The sequence below is a fragment of the Lutjanus erythropterus genome, chromosome 9 (genome assembly GCF_056507025.1).
Source record: "Lutjanus erythropterus isolate fLutEry1 chromosome 9, fLutEry1.hap2, whole genome shotgun sequence".
NCBI lineage: Eukaryota > Metazoa > Chordata > Actinopteri > Lutjaniformes > Lutjanidae > Lutjanus > Lutjanus erythropterus.
The window spans coordinates 22,807,198-22,824,114 of record NC_139325.1 but is presented as its reverse complement, the minus strand read 5'-3'; the positions used below and the strand labels follow the sequence as shown (position 1 = coordinate 22,824,114).

The following is a 16,917-nucleotide window of genomic DNA, read 5'->3' as shown; positions in this document are numbered from 1 at the left end:
GTACACTTGGGAAAATAATACAGCTAATTGGCCAATATGTCAGTGATAATGTACAGTGAGTAGGTCATTATTGTGAAATAAATCCTGACAGGATGATTCAAGACCTCTGCTTTGTGTCAGGGTCCTGCATGAAGGGGTTTATTTCACAATAGTGGCCTGCTCGCTATACATTATCCTGCTTGTTACATAGCTATGTAGCCAATAATGTGACACAAAATATTAATTCTAAAATGATTTTAGTGATTTAACATTGATTTTACTGCTCCTCCAAAGCAACAGTCTGTTCTTCATAACAGAAGAAGACATTAGAATGCTGTCATTGACCAATCAGAATCAAGTATTTAACAAAGCCATGTAATGAAAGAAAATTTGCAGGTGGTGTTATTAATTTATTTTTAAAAATGCAGTAGTTTTAGTGGTAAGGCCCGCTTGAGATCCTACTGGGCTGTATGTTGCATGAACTTAAATGAGTTTGACACCTCTGAGCTAGTATAATAATAATTATACTTTAATGTTGTAATTTGATTAGGTTGTGATTTTAACAAACGACTTGAAATTGTGTCCGAATATATTTTGATAGTGACCCTCCTAAGCCTCGTTAGTGCGTGAGTTCAAGTTCATGTTCCTCCATCCTCTGTACGCCTCTGTTGCTCTGCCTCCCGTCTCTCTGACTCACAGGCGCAGCCACACTGCCTGTCTTTGCAGGCTGCAGGTTCAACAGTACTCATAGGCTGAACATGGCTACTGGTCGGACCCGGTAGGCTGCGACACCATAGCAACTCCCCTTGACCCCTCCCTCCCTCGGCATTCGCAGCATCACCCTTTACACTGCACAGTCATATTTGGTCCTCCGGAAATATCCTCAGCACGGGTAAGCCAGTCCCTATGCAGCGGCTGTATGGGTGGAGTATAGTTTAAAATACAGTTTTAAATGTATCGAAAGGCTGTCCGGCGCGTCCTATACGCCGGCTCTGACAGCAGGGCTGGAGGAGATGACAGCGCGCAGGGAAAGTTTGTACTAAAGCTGCCGGGCTGCGCGCTCGCTGTCTCGGACCCTCGGCTCTAAAATGGCTGGCTGTAGGTCCGAGGAAGCTCCGGTGCAGAGGGAAGGATCCGCTCCACACCGCGACTGTCTGTAAATATACACGATTATCTACTCCGACAGATCGGTGATGGCGTTATCCCAGGTCCGAGAGCTGTCAGGGCGCACACGCACCATCATAATATTGGCATTTCGGACCAGGGACTGTGCGTAATGGCGTCCTCCACGGACAGAGCTGCTCGGTTTATCCCCAGACTAATATTTTAGAAGAGGCTCGTATTTGGAAACCAAACGGAATATGAACATTATTCTAAAGCGAAATAGAATTAAAACGCTGTATTATTTATGCTGCATGTGGACGACAGGAGTGTGAAATGTTATTTCGGACCCTCCTGTGCTCCTCCGGTGCGTTTCTCTGAATGATCGACGGCTCCGGTAGAAAATCGCTGAGCTAGAATTTAGGATCATGCAAGGTAACCGATACAATTAACAAGACGGTCTGATGTGCGGGAGGAGGAGGAGGAGGGAGGAGGAAGGAAGAGGAAGGGGGTCAAATGAGTCGATCATCGTGTCGGACTGAGGGGTTAGGGGGAACACGCGCTGTTATCACAGTATTATGACAAAATCAGTCAATATTTGGCTTTTGTTCAAAACTTGACCCCCAAAATCACAATTGACCCAAGTTTTTCCAACCATCCCAGGATATATTTAATTTTCTTCCCCCTTTTTTTTTTTTTTTTTTTACCGTTAAATGTAACATTAAATATTTTTATGCTCATTTGCTACTCTGAGTTTCTCATTTATTCTCTGACCCCCCCCCCCCTTCTTTTTTTTTATAGAAATATAAATGGGTATGCCCCAAAATGGATTCTCAGTTGGCTTCAGTCCTGACCAGTGGCAGCCTGGATGTCCAAAATGGCAGCCAGTGTGCAGAGGGATCAGGGCCAGTGACAGAGGTTTTTCTGGACCCAAAGGGAAAAACCTCAGCCGGTACTGTGCCAGGTAACCTCCAGCCCTGCCCTGTCAAAGCAGCAGTGACCATCAGGCAAGATGCTCTGTCAATCAATGGGAAAAAGCCAGAGGTGGGCGGGACTTCAGAGCCAGCCTCTCAGGAACACACAAGCAAGATTGGTGGGTTCAGACAGCCAATTACAGTAAAGACTGGAGTGCCTGTGTCGCGCAGCCGACCAATCAGACTCAAAATTGTTGTTCCCCCACGGTGCAAGAGGCCAATCACAAACTCTGCCATCAGCCTGACCAAAGACTTTGCCCGCTCACATTTGAGGAGATCATCTGGAGCAGTGATCACAGAAAAAAACAGGAGTAAAATCCAAATATCTGCTGTTAAAAATGAAGGAGACATAAAGGAAGTTACTCATCAAAAGACTGAGGACGATAAACCAGAATCATTCCATGAGACAGAGGGGAAAATGTGCAAAGAGGGAGATGTTTTGGGTGCTAAAATTCACACTGATGGGTCAGGAAGGCCTTTAATCTCCAGCACTAATACAGTGAAAATACTTGGCGTCAGAGAGGAGTCTGCAGAGAAAGAAACTGAGGAAAATATTCCTCTAATTTTGCAAGAAATGGACTTGAAGTCTTGTAAAATGTTTGAGGTGGGGATGGAGGAACAGACAGAACCACTGGACTTGAGTTTGCCCAAGAAAAGAGAGAGTCGAGAGAGGAGGTGTGGACGCTTTCTGGATGATTCTGGCTGTGAAAGCTCGCTGATCATGGAGGTAGATGAATACGAGGGAGACGGAGACAGAGACATAGTAGAAGAGGACGACGAGGGTGATGAAGAGGACTCTCTCCTGTCTCCGTCTTTCTTTTCTACCTCTGTCTTTACTTCTCTGTCCTCGATAGAAAGTGATACAGAAAACCTTCTTCTAATAGATGACCAGGGAATCCCGTACACGCTCAGTCCAGACGGACTCAAAGTGCCGCAGGTTGATGCTTCCACGTCAGAGGATCCTCCGTCAGGTCAGGCTGGTTCAGCAGTGGTAGAAGAATCACGATCAGCCTCGTCAGCAGAGCCCAGGCTCAGCCAAAGTTTAGATAATGCACTAAATGCACCTTCTGATGATCGTTACCCCTCACCAGCCCCGGCGACTGACCCTCCGTCGCTAGGCATTGATCAGACGAAGACTCCAGAAGTCCTCAAGACAAACTCAGAGCCCTGTAAAGCGGCAGAGACGAGTGTTAAATCTGTCGATGCTAATGCAGTTCTGTCTCCTTCCTCTGGGATATCAGTCCCCACCCAGCCCATTCAGATCCTCACAAACCCTTCCACTAATGCTCCCATTCTCCTCCTGTCATCCTCCTCTTCCTCTCCTCAGCTCCCCCCAGCACCAATGGGTCTCTCGCTTCCCCTTTCTGTTACTCAGACCTCACCTGGTGCTTCCTCGCCCATGCTCCTCCTCCTTTCATCTGTACCTTCGTCCTCTGGTGACTCTGCCTCTACCTCCACCCCCATTGCTGTCCTCAACCCTTCCACAGGTCAGCTATCCCAGATCACAGCGGCCTCTGCTCCAGTCTCCCTCCCTCTGCCCGCTGGTCAGGTCAGCACGCTGGGATCGCCTCTGCCCACGCTGTCTCACCCCGTCATTAGACTGAGCCCCAATAACCCCCCCCTCATCCTGTCAGGAGTAAATAACTCCGGCTCTGTTCTCACCTCTCTCACGGTGGGTTCGTCATCTCCTGCACTTCAAAACGACAGCACGACTCCCCTCCTTCATCCCCAAATCAGCTCTTCCGATTCAAACTCTGGAAGTGAAGCCATAACTGCTGAAGACGTCTCAAATGAAAACAACAAGCCATCAACTTTTGCAGAATCCTCTCCGAACCCGCAGTCTGCTCAGCCCAGCTCTGAGGCCCAATCACCTGCAGCCTCAGAGCAACAGTTTGACCCGTCTGACCTGCACTCACAACATTTACCTCTCGACGACCATCTTTACTTCTCCAATGCTGCTGCACCTCCCTCCCCTCCCATTGGACCCATCCTCTCCTCTGGTAAACTCGAGCCCCTCGACCCACCGCTGGATCCTCTCTCTCCAGCGGCGCCGCCCAACACTTTGGGCCCTCGCAGGGTGCTGTACTGCCAGTTGTGCCCGCGGGTCTTCTTTTACCTCTCCGACCTTGAGCGCCACGCCATCACACACTCGCAGAAGAAGCCTCATGTTTGCCAGCAGTGCGGCAAAGCCTTCAAACGCTCCAGCCATCTGCAGGTCGGTGCAAACTAATTATAACTATACCTTCATTAAAAGCAATAACACTTGAACAGATGTCACAAATTAATAATGCAGTGACTGTTTTGACACTTGAGTGCAGCAGAAACAAACCGTGAACCCAATTCTGACATTTTATCACCTTTTAAGTTGATATGTTAGCAAACATCCGCTTATTTACACACCAATCACAAATGGAGCAACATTAGTTGGTAGGTTAGTAGGCCCCCAGGGGTCATATTACAGACACTTCACATCTCAAAGGGACAGTTCACCACAAAATAAAAAAATACATATTTTTCATCTGGCCTATTTATGTCTGGATAGTTTTGGTGTGAGTTCCAGACTTTTGGAGCACCACAGGACTTGTGCCATTTTGTCTATTATATTGGAGATGGTCTCTGTGGTGAATATAAAACTCACAACAACAAACAAATCTAGATGGATAAATAGCACTCCAGAACATGGGGAAAACATGTATTTTTGATTTAGGGGTGAACTGTCCCTTTCAGTCTTAAGACGAGGAGAGTCTAAGATATGTTTTTTTCCCCAATTTGTAATTACAGGAGTAAATCCTAACTTAAAGAATCCTGTCTTATCTTACTTAATCCTTTCATATCGCAGGTTAGGAAATCCCAAATACTCAAACCAACATTGCTTATCAGCTTTTATGTTTGTTACCTGGCAACCAAAACTACTTTTTTCATTTCGCTGAGCTGAACAACTTTCTAACCGTCAGCTTTTATCACTGAAACATACCAAAACATACACTGAGACATTTCACCTCAAGACAGATGAGTTAGCGGTGTTCCTAACATTCCAGAAATCCAAAGATGACGATGACACAATAGCAGACACAGTCTTCACAGTATCTGGCATCCATTGTGCAAACGCAATAAAAGAGCGGCCATATGAATTTAACAAGTTTACTAACACTACTATTAGCTACTATTAATGAACACTACTGTTAGCTACTGTTAGTAAATTAGCTACTTCTACAGGAGGAAAATTGAAAAACTGTCCTCCTTAATGGTTATTCTAAAATTTGGAGAGTTTATTTAAAGTCCTTGTAAAGGAAAAAATGTAGGTTTTCTTTTAAACACATTACAGTTGCTGTAAATGTGAAAAGACTGAGAACTACATAGTACTGAATTCTGGAGTCCCCCAACAATATACAGTATAAAGCAATGACTGAGGTTAGAGCAGTGGTTCTCAAACTGTGGGGTGGGCCCCACTGGAGGGGCATAGAACCACTGCAGGAAGGATGTGGATGACCAGGGGAAAAATAAAGAGTGAAGCTAATCTGAGTGACTATGATGTAGGGTTAATGAACAAATGTGGTGCTATCATGCTGACGTTTGTTTCACTAAAATTCAACTTGGATGCTTCTTACTTCCCTTATCATCGTTGATGATTGATTAAAAAAAAAAGTGGGGTGTACAGCATGAACTTTTTCTTGGCCGGACAGGACAGAAAAAAATTTCATAACAGCTGGATTAGAGAAAAGTAATTATGGCATGAGATCAAATCATGGGTATATAAATGGATTTACTTCTGTCAAAATCAACCTTGACTGATGCATTAATCAAAGCGCTGGTCAAAATGTGTACAGTTGGGGGAGTAGAGCAGTATTTTTTTAATCCACTTTAGTGAATGTGCTCAGGTTACTTAAAGTCTAAGTTTGTTAAAGTTTTATTTATTAGTTTGCTTAGCTCCTCACCTTTGCAACATTCGGCTTTGCCTCCGTCACTCCGTTTTTTTTTTTGGCCAGACATTTTGGCCATTGTCTCTCTGCTTCATTCTTGTTCTTATCCTCTCTGTACCCTGGTTTTTCTTTTTTGAGCCCATTTTTGGCGAGGCATTTTGACTTAATTAGGCAGTTTGCTTGGCAGTGTAGGTACGAGTTTTCGGACCACACCATTTTCACAATGGTTGGAAGGTTGGGGTATCAGACAGGGCTGGGTTTTTTTTACCCAGTGGACCTGATTATAGCAGCATTAATAAAAGTGTTCAGTGTTATTTTTTTTTACAGATCTTTAAGTAAAATCTGTCCTCAATCTTCTCCTCAACAGAGACACAAGCACATCCACACAGGCCAGAGGAACTTTGTGTGCCCCATCTGTGCCAAACGCTTCAGGGAGGCCGGTGAGCTCCAGCGCCACCAAAGGGTCCACACCGGAGAGAAGCCGTACCAGTGCCAACTTTGCCACACGCGCTTCGCCGAGCGCAACACGCTACGCCGACACACCAAACGCAAACACCCTTACCACCAAGTAGCCATGGAAATGCTGAACGAGAGAAGAGGAGGCGGCGGCCGAGGAGACGGGGGAGGTGGCGGCGGATCGGGAGTGCAGGAGGAAGAGGAGAGCGCTGAATGGTACAGCTCCACTGTGTCTAATTTAGATAACTCAGAGTCTGAGGTGGAAACTTGAAGAGGTGTCTGCACATAGGCTGGGTTGCACCAACAAGGATTCATTTTTAAACCTGATTAAATCATAGTTTAACTTTAAATTATGTTCCACCAAACTTTTAAACGAGCTTAAAACTAAGAAAAATTAAATTGAAATCTTTTTAAACCTCTGTTTGTTTTTTACTCTAAGCCTAGATTAAATTTAGCTGTGTTGCACCAAAACTTTAAACTGCAATTTAAAATGTGATCCATTATTAAATTTAAACTTGCACTTAAGGAGGTTAAGCCTAACTTTTAAAATGACTACCTATTAGCGCTGGGTATTGTTTAAAAAAAAAAAATAAAGTACCAGTAATACCAGTACCTTGAAAGTGATACCAATGCTAATAGAGTACTTCATTCAATGACTTTTTTGAAGGGTCTTCTTTATGAAGAATGCTTTTGCTTTTAGTGATTTGCTGCGAGTAAAACCATATAATTAGTATTTTTTACTACATCTGCACAACAAATGGATTGAATGCAGGTATTGTTTGACTGGAGATGTTTTGATACTACTTGATACTGAGTTCTTCTAGTCGATACCTTAAAATACTGAGTACTGATACCCGGCCCTCTCTTTTTTTCTTACTGTGCTGTTGTCTGTTTTTAATCTTATATTATTTGTATAGTGACTGGGACGGTCCTAGTTTCAAACTGTGTGTGACGGGTCATGACAAATATCTGTAAAACACTAAAATGTCATGGCTTTCACACTTGCTACCTGTGTCCATTTTCTTCCAAATTGCCCCAGTTTTCACCACAGTTAAGCAGGCTGTGAGAGTGCAAAAGCATGCACGGCACCCTCAGTTTAATATTTTGCACCTTTAGTTGAAATTTGAATAATGACTACCATTTGCAAGGTGGTAGGTGATCGGACTGGATGTCTCCATGTGCACCTTTTATTTTGGTTCATGTTTGTGCAGCAGCGCAACATGCAAAAAGCCTTGGTGAAGGTGAATGAAGATTAGCGGGTGTGGTAATCATGAAATACTCTCTGACCAGTCACATGAATGGTTTCATTGCTCTGAATCAGCTGTGCCAGTTAAACATGATAATAACAACTCAGCAATATAACAGAATTTACATGGCGATGATTATATTTGATTATATCACTTTGTACATGGTCGCATCATTTAGTAATTAATGTTACACAACAGAGTTGTGTGATGTGTTTCAAGGATAAAAGAAAGTATGAAAAGAGATGAGCCCTGGTAAACAGACATCACCTTCATAAAAAAGCAGAATATCAAACAACCGACCAGACTCCTGTGTGTAGAGGCCTGTATCGTTGTACTGTAGCAGCCTGGTGTTGTTTTCAGGTGATTTAATGAAGGTAAACACAGTGAGTGGCCGAGCGTAATAGCACTACACTCTGGCACAGCAGAGAGGCTCTGAGGATTTCATGAACTGAAGAGAAGCTTTTCATATGGCACAAAGCAGCTGTGGATGGCTTTGAGAATCACCCGCATTCAGTCATAGATCAATGCATTCTGATTAACTGACTTTCCTGCTTTAACCACATTAAATGTTATTTTCACTCATCCCAAGTCATTTTGTTTTGGCACTGGGCCTGTTAGTAGGTTGTGGTGTCCCCAGTTCACCATTTAAATTTTTAATATGTAATATGATTTTACATATATGATTTTAATTCATTGGAATTTTCTTAATGAAAATGCAATGGGGATGCATACATGTGCACATGCATGAACGCACGTGCACGTGTATTCACATAAGGGTCCTGGTTTGGGCGTTTGAAAAATATGGAGGAGAAATTAAAGCTTCTCAGCCAAGACATGAGAAAACTGTTTTCACTAATTAGCAAACAATGTAAAAATATTTTAAGGGGTACAGAGCAGTTGAAAGTTAATGGTTTCACCCCTTTTTTATACCTCCTATGTCCCAACAGGGCTCAAATGTATTTTTAGCCATTTATTTTCATTTGGATAAGTAAGTGTATTAATTCAACTCTATTTATTTTTGGTTTACATCAGTAGACTTAAATTTACTAAACAGAGAGTAGTTGCTCATTGTGCAACAAGCCTGTGCTTTTTCCCAAACTCTGATTTGAACTTATCTTAGATAAAGTTAATCTTTGTTGGTGCAACCTAGTCAAAGACTCCAAAGTGAAGGAAGGGAGGAGGGGATTAGGAGGATGATCATATGTAACTCTGGTTTGATGCTAAACTTTCCTCATTAATTAACATTCAAAAAAGGGAGCACTTGCAATATTTATTATGTTTTCAAGGTAATTTATTTATATGAATGTATATTATTCCCATTCCATTAAATGGTCCAAAAATAAGCCTTCAAAGTCATACATGATTTTGACATAAGCTTTCCTGTATGAAAAGAGTTACGTATATGAAAGGGAAAGCTTGAAATCATGGTTTTTATGTGAGTTCAGAATATTAATTAGATGTTGCATTCCCACACAGTCCATGATAAAAACCCTCAAGTGCTCAGAAAAGAAGGATAAATTATTTACTCTAAACAATTCTCTGCTCTAGTTGTATATATAAAGAATACTATTTGTAAGAGCTGCACTTCTGCACTATATTATGTGAAAGATGTAATCTATCTTTCGTACCGTCAGAGACACTGTGAGTCATTTGCACTTGATTTATTTTAACTCAATATTCACTTTTTTTATATTGTGAAGGAACAATGCTTACTTCTGCTTTTGTTGCAGCTGTCGATTTTATGTATTTAATTCATATCATGTAAAGAGTTTGACCATATGTTTTGATTTATTCTAACATAAACACTATATTCAGATTTTTTTTTTTGTTTAATGTGAATTATGTTAACTTATTTGAATTAAATTTTGTCAACTGTAACTGAATCTTTGTCCCATCTTCTTTTCAATTTTCTTCCACTTTGGTGTCTTTTCCATGCAGATGTTAGAAGAACTGAAGTATATTTTAATTGGCTTTTAATCACATATAACTCTCAGGGTCCATATCTTTGCTTTAATTCAAGCTGATCCTCAGAGTTGATTCTCTTTTCTACATTAATCATCAGAGACGAGACCAGATTTTACACGGATATTTGTGAAAGAAAGAAAAAAAGAAAGAATATACCTGATATATATCTGCTGGGCTGCCTCCTGGGAATAATTGAGTTTGTAAGGCAGTCCTCTGTTTTTTGCACTCTCTCAATTTTCTGCTCCATTTAAGCCATGGAGCCTAACAGAGCTAAGCTCGAGATAACTTATTAAATACTGTATCGCTCAAATGACCTGACTGGGCCCTCATGGCTGTCCCATTCCTTATTTCTACGCCGGCCATTGTGCAAATAGAGATGCTGCTTCGGCATGCTGAAAGGCCTGCACTAAGCTTCATTATAGGCAAGTTTAGCCAGCTCACTTTTATAGAGGGTCATTGGAAGGAAAATAGATGTTAGAGCAAAGGTTCACCAAGCAGAGTCAGTGAGAATAGAGAATGTGCTGCAGAGAGACGCTCTGCTGCTGGAGATAGTGGAGCGTTTACTCTGCTGAAACTGCAAGAACAGATGTTTAATGCATATTTTCTATTCACTATTTTAACTCTACCTGAATATATGTTTAAACTTTTTTTTGTAATTCACGTTTGAGTTATAAACAGTGTAATGCAGCAGTATGCACATTACAGTAAGTTAAAGCAGAACAACTGATAAAGCAAACATTAAAAAAACAAAATCTTGGTACTTGAGTCTAAAAGATGACAAGAGAAAAATAAAGAGAATATAAAGTACTTTTGCAAATAAAAAGGAATACAAAGTTTAAATGACGTAAAATACCACAGAAGTGTAACAGAAATTAGTAATATGCTTGTTTATTTATGTACGTAAAAAAAATTAGACCAGACTACCCACCATTTCCCTTGGTAATTACTTTGGTAAGTACTTTTCCCAAAGTACAGGAACTTTGTGGTGGGGCTTCCTTGCTGAACATTTCTAATTTGTCAAGTATTTTCAACATTTTATTTCAGCCACAATTCTTAAAAATCTCTGCAGCTGCAAACCGGTTTATTTGTTCATTGTGTTTCAAGACATCAACATGGAGTTACAGACATACGACAGATGGACTGACATCAAGTCCAGGCCTTACTGGGTATTTTTGCAGAGTGGCAGACAAACATGACGTGTAAAAACAGTCGGCCCTTTATCACATGTCAGCAGACTAATCTTTGCACATGTGGCTCCAAACTCAGCTTTCATTGGTTTGATGTCGAGCTTAAACAAGATGGCACTTTAACTGAATATTTGAAGAATATGTGAACAAAAAAGCTGCAAAGACTCTTTTAAATTTGATTTTGGACCCCTCTAACATATACCAAGTTTTATTTTTATTACTGTGCCTTTGTAATACTTCTATGTTGTAAATAAAAAAATTGAAAAAAAGACCTTAGTGGAAACACGGACAATGAGCTGAATGAAACTTTTAGCTGAAGAACTGAGGCTGAAGCTAATATGAATCTGCAACAGTGTGTCTGTCAAAGTTTTGGCGCAAAATTCCCTCTTTGTTTTACCGACACAATTCAACAAGGAAACACTGTCTGTTTTCTCTTAATATCCTCTTCATTAATACTGTGAACTTGCACTTTCTTTGTCCAGTATTTTGCACATTCCTGCATAAACCTGCACAACTCCTTTATTTATTTAAATAATAGTCATATTGCACATTCTACTGTTTTCAATTTTTTGTAATTTCTTATGTAACTGAGAATCTTTATTGATATTTTCTATACTTATACCTATGCACCAACATAGCAAATTCCTGTATGTGAAAACCTACTTTGCAATAAATCTGCTTCTGAGGCAGAAAGAGAGATTTTGTGCCAAAGACTGTAACTTTGGAAAATTCACACTTGATTTAATCAAGTCAAGTTCAATCCTCATATTAACTTCAGCTGAAGTTTATAAATACTTTTTGAACAAAAAGGACTTTGTTTTATCCCTCATGTATCTAGTTGTGTTAGGCTATTTGTGAGTAAAGTTACAAGTAAATGTGGTGATGTTGGATTTACGGGATTGTTGCATCAATGTGATGAAATACCTTTATTTTTCAGGTGGAGTCAAGATTCATTTTCATTTGTTTTTGTTTAGCACCTTTTAAACTGTCCTTACAGTGTATGCATGGTATTGTCTCTTAAAGCACAAACACAAACTCAGCTATAAATCTGACTCATTTTGTCAATTTAACAGAGTATAAAGCTGCCAAAAATACAAGAAAAATGACACAGGTGCCCATAGAAATTGTCTAATTTTTAATGACAATAACCTTAAGATAACCTGAAAAATATTATCATAGAACAGTTCAAAGTTGTGGAATGTATTTTTCACTATTTATCCACACAAATGTCAGAAAGAAAATGTAAGAAATAAAACTGTATTACAGTTTATTAGCATGTAAAGCATGTGTTTCTCTGCCTTTTTCATTGAAACTTCCATGGATGCATCCTGCAAATCCCTGAAAATATAGATAATTCAGATTTAAAGGTTTGTTTCAATTAAATGTTTATGGTGTACAGACATAAATAAGACAGTGAAATGCTTAAATCAACACTTTCTACTGGTTTCCTCAGCTTGCCTCTACATGGTATATCAATTAAATTATGTAACAGTAAAGACAACAAGACAAACTCCAGAGGGTGCCAAAAACAAACATGCAGTACAAACTATGTACTGTGTGTTGATATCACGTTACAATATTACATATAACACAATAAAACATTTTTATTAGTGTTGCCCACACATCACACTCTTTATGATACACTGCAAGATAATGTCCTCTTTATCTATCGCATAAAAGATGGCCTTAAAGGGACAGTTCACCCCAAATTTAAAAATATATACTTGTAAGCAGTCTCATGTAGGAACTACTTTCCTTACCACAGAAAGGAAGGAGTCCCTACAAGAAACTGCTCACAGGTCATAATTTCTGGAAAAAGACATTTCTATTGAGTTTTTCAGGTTTTTTTTCTTTTTTTGATTTATGTGATTTGAGAAATCCCAAATAACACAGTGGAAACAGATATTTCTTCTATCCTAAGTTGCTCAATATTATCAGAAAAAGTCAGCTCAATAATTGGTTAAAAAAAGGTTGTATCTAATCAGCCAGTCATTGGTTTTGATCAACCAAGATTATTTCTTCAACTGAAGAACATTTTATATACTTATCTCATGTATCTTTACTGTAGAGTTTCTATTTTCAGTGAAAACAGCATCTTTCAATTCATAAAACATTTTTTCAGTTTCTGATTTTTTAATATCCCCCAGATAAATTGTGGTCATTTTAGGCTTCAGACAGTTCATAAAACTTAGTTTAGCAAAAAATAAAAAGAGAGACAGAGATCAATGAAAAGTACAGTATGTAGCTGTGGAAATCATAATAATAATTTCATAATTAATTATGCCAATATTAAATAAACTGATGCTCATTATGTATGACAGTTGCATATGTGATGAATATTAGGTTAGAAGATAAAACATTTGTCAGATTTAACATGACCTTCAGCATAAAAAACACCCACTTCTGGTCTTTTATCAGAATACAGATCAGAGACAATTTTGTTAGTTGATGAGATACAGACGCAGATACAAGTAATTACATTTCTGTGCATGTCTAATCCCTACAGCTAATATCTCCAAAACTGCATGTAATGCACACAAAAACAAACCAGATGAATAAATAACACTACAGGTAAATCAAAAATATATGTAATTTACATTTTCTGGGTGAACTGTCCCTTTAAGTGACAAACGCTCCTCACCTTCTTGTTGTTGAGGCTCATTGAAGTGCTCCATACATACTGTTGAGGTCACTGTGAGGGTTCAGCCATTAAATCAATGCTGCTCTGAGAATAAATTGACACAAAATAGATTCTGGTCCCCTAATTGACACCACTGGGCTGTTGCATCGCTGAGCCTACAAGGTCCTCAGCGCATGATGATGATGATGATGAATATTCAGGGTGTGAGATCAGCAGTCCAGCTGGAAGATGTGTGTGTACAGTACAGTAAATATGTGTGTGTTTGCAGGGTTGGTAGCTGTCCAGATTGCACCGAGCTTCAAAGTGCAGTGACTGACAGACAGACAGGAAGATGACGGACAGAAATCTGTGGAGTCTCTGTGTGTGTGTGTGTGTGTGTTTGCAATCGAGCCTTGTCTCTGTATGTGTGTGTGTGTGTTTGTGTTGCGTGAAGTGGAACGGGCAGCAGCAGGGCCTCTGAGTGGCACAAGGCACATGGCCAAGTGATTGAAGTGATAAAGGTAGAGGAGGAGGAGTGCAGAGAGGGACGGGAATAGATCCAGTGATGAACGAGCAGGTCGAGGAGGCAGCAGATGTAATGAAGTGTGTTAGACTGGTATGTTTCAGGTTTTTATTCTCTTTGATACATTCAGCACTTTGATATGTTTGTTGTATATCCGCTCGGTTGCATCACAGACGTCCCATTATTGCCACTGAGAGCCAAAATGATGGAAAGCTCAACTAACCATGGATGGATTTGTTGTTTTGTTGTGGTTGTCATTGCACATTTCAGCCATGTGAGGGCACACTTACACTTAGGATGTGCTGACTTATTCCCTATGCTGTCTCTCAGCTCTCCCAAATGGTGGAGGGATACTTACACCAGGGTGAAAGGCAAGAAGACAGAGAGCCTATAGGGAGAGCTGGATCTACATTCAGACTGCAGTTTCAGCAGCAAAGGAGGCAGATTCATGTGAAATATGAAATATATATGAAATCGCCTGTGAACACTCATACAGCAGACTTTTATTCCAAGCTTTATGATGCATCTTGGTGTGTGCATGTGCATGTGAGTCCAGAATTACACAGAGAAATATGATATTTCACAAGGGGAAGGGTTAACAGCATCCAGACCTCTTTGCTCACCAGACACAGTGCAGGATTAACACTATGGACTCTGTGTGTGTGCATTTATGTGTGTTTGTGCATGAGTGTGTGTGTGCATGTGTATTTGTGTTGCAGTGGGAGGGGGGGAGAGAAAGAAGGAGGGTAACAGGTGTTAATCAGAAAGGGAGTCCAGGCTGTAGAGGAGAGGGTGTAGCTGTGGAGGGGGAACCAATTACATCACCTTTCCCTCAATAATGTGGCATGCTGTCAGTGCAGTCTGTGTTTATATATATATGTGTGTGTGTAAGTGTGTGTGTGTGAGTGTGTGTGTGAAATGCATTTCCCAGGCATGAGAAGGAAAAGCTGTCAAAGGTGAGATTTTATAATGATGAAAAAACGCAGCCTGCGTACTGTGCAAATGGCACCTGAAAGAGCTGTCCGTCTGTAACCAGGTATTAAATTAAGGTTCCCATTCATTTTGTGTTCCATTAGTTGCTCCATTTTGTTCCATGGCAACCGTAATTGGCCCATGCGGTGCTATCTCTGCTCCGTGTTCTCTGATTAGTGGATCTCCACGTCAGATTCTTTTTCTTTCTCCACATCTGATAAAATGGCAGCGACTTCTTTTTTTTTTCTCTGTTTCTCTGTCGACTGCAGGTAGGTGGAGTATCTGTGCGTGGTACAGTACTACAGGAGACACCTACAACATGAGTCGCCCCTGAAACTGTGTCCTTTTAGCTTATTGGCTGGTCAAAAGTTATCTAGAAAGCTAATGTTAGGGTTAAGTTATGCCAAGCTTGGCTTCAAATCCATTATGCACTTTACTGAGAAGATATATTGTTACTGTACAACACAATTGGGGACCGATTCAGAGTCATATTTAAGTTTGCTGGTAATACAAACTAACTTGAACTAACTTTTTAAGATATTTTATTTTTAAGAACAGTTACAGTGGGGTGGTTTCGTTTGTAAACAGATATAATAGCTGGAAAGCTCACCAGTGACATCTGGTGGTTAAAATGTTATGTGCTATAGAGAAGCAAAGTCCCTCCCCTTCTGGTGATCTTCATGGGACCTTACTCCAGAGAAGAAATGTATGTTAGTCAATGGCAAGAAATGAATAATTCTTTGATTCTGTTTGAATTTTGCAATGATTACAACTATGATATTTGTCAATTTATCAAAAGATTTTACAAGTCAAGAAATAACTCTCGCTGTTGTTGTCTAAAACTACTGTTGTCTTTTAGAAAATGTGTTTTGAATTAGTTTTGATGCCCACATTCTTAAAGTGACAAAATCTGCCTTCTAGCACTTCGAAGATATTACCAGTTTTTCCTCTTCAAAAATAAAAACAGGTGCACGCTTTTATAACTAGTATACTTGATTATTGTAACGCCCTCATCTTTGGTCTACTAAAAAAAAAAAAAAAGCAAAAAAACAAAACAAGAAAAACGTCGATCAAATCAATTTAAAATCACTGCACTGGCTACCTGCTACTTTTAGAATTGATTTTAAGATGCCTTTATTTTTTACAAAGTCCTTACTTCTGTTCCTAAATAGTCTTGCTCATGTCTGCCTGTCTGAGTTGGTCTGAAGATATGTGCCCCCTAGGTCCTCAGGTCCTCTGGTAGTTGTCTTCTGAGCCTGTGGAACAGCCTGACAGAGGACCAGAGGGGAGCAGAGAGTGAGAATGTCTGAAAGAAAAAACAAGCTTTTTTGGCCTGACTTTTATCTAATGCGGTCAATTTTCACTTTCTTTTTACTGTTGTGTTTTGTTCCGATTTATTTGTCCAAACGTTTTTATTTGCACTTATACTCTTTTAGCTCTTTTTATGTTAAGCACTTGGAGTTGCATTTAGTGTCAGTCTGTCTCTGGCCCACACCGGGCCTCTGCCAACAAAGACACTTGGCCGCTGGCTCCTGTCAAAAGATACTTGCCACCAGGCCTAACAACTTTGCTGGGGGACACCCTGGTTTAATGTAGAAAAACTGCAGCTCCCACGTTTACTTGTATTTGTTCACAGGTTAGTCTAGCCCTGTCCAATATGGCGGCAATGTTGACGTATGATCCAAAGGCCGATGCAAACTCTACATATGTCAATGGCCTGCCAGGCTTCAGAGAGACCCTTCTTGTCAGCTGCAGCTCTCTTCCTGTCCTCGTCATAAAGTCTTCCCCACTGAGTTGCCCCCTCCCACCCTCCCTCTATAACTTTTGCAGTCTCCTCTGCCTCACCCTCTCCACCTCCCTCCCCTCCCTGTCTCCCCCTCTCTATGACCTGCTGAACCAGCACACACCGGCCTGTCTGTCAAATCCACTGAACAGGTGCTCCCGCTACGAACTCACTTCCCCCATCTCTTTCC

The 16,917-nt window shown here is 40.5% G+C and overlaps 1 protein-coding gene across 1 annotated transcript; it reads left to right on the top strand.

The window, feature by feature from the left end:
- The first annotated feature begins 819 nt into the window (after window positions 1-819).
- LOC146321471 (uncharacterized) lies at window positions 820-8,252 on the top strand. The gene is made up of 3 exons (XM_084726637.1): window positions 820-871; window positions 1,882-4,269; window positions 6,342-8,252. The coding sequence occupies exons 2-3, from the start codon at window positions 1,906-1,908 to the stop codon at window positions 6,699-6,701; spliced, it is 2,724 nt and encodes a 907-aa protein (XP_084582763.1). The 5' UTR covers window positions 820-871; window positions 1,882-1,905; the 3' UTR covers window positions 6,702-8,252.
- Window positions 8,253-16,917: the final 8,665 nt, after the last annotated feature.

What these genes read in the sequence shown, in the direction of transcription:
- LOC146321471 (XM_084726637.1), top strand. Translation starts at nt 1,906, where the DNA reads ATGGATTCTCAGTTGGCTTCAGTCCTGACCAGTGGCAGCCTGGATGTC. An exon ending in AACGCTCCAGCCATCTGCAG is followed by an intron (nt 4,270 to 6,341) that starts GTCGGTGCAAAC and finishes TCTCCTCAACAG; the next exon opens with AGACACAAGCACATCCACAC.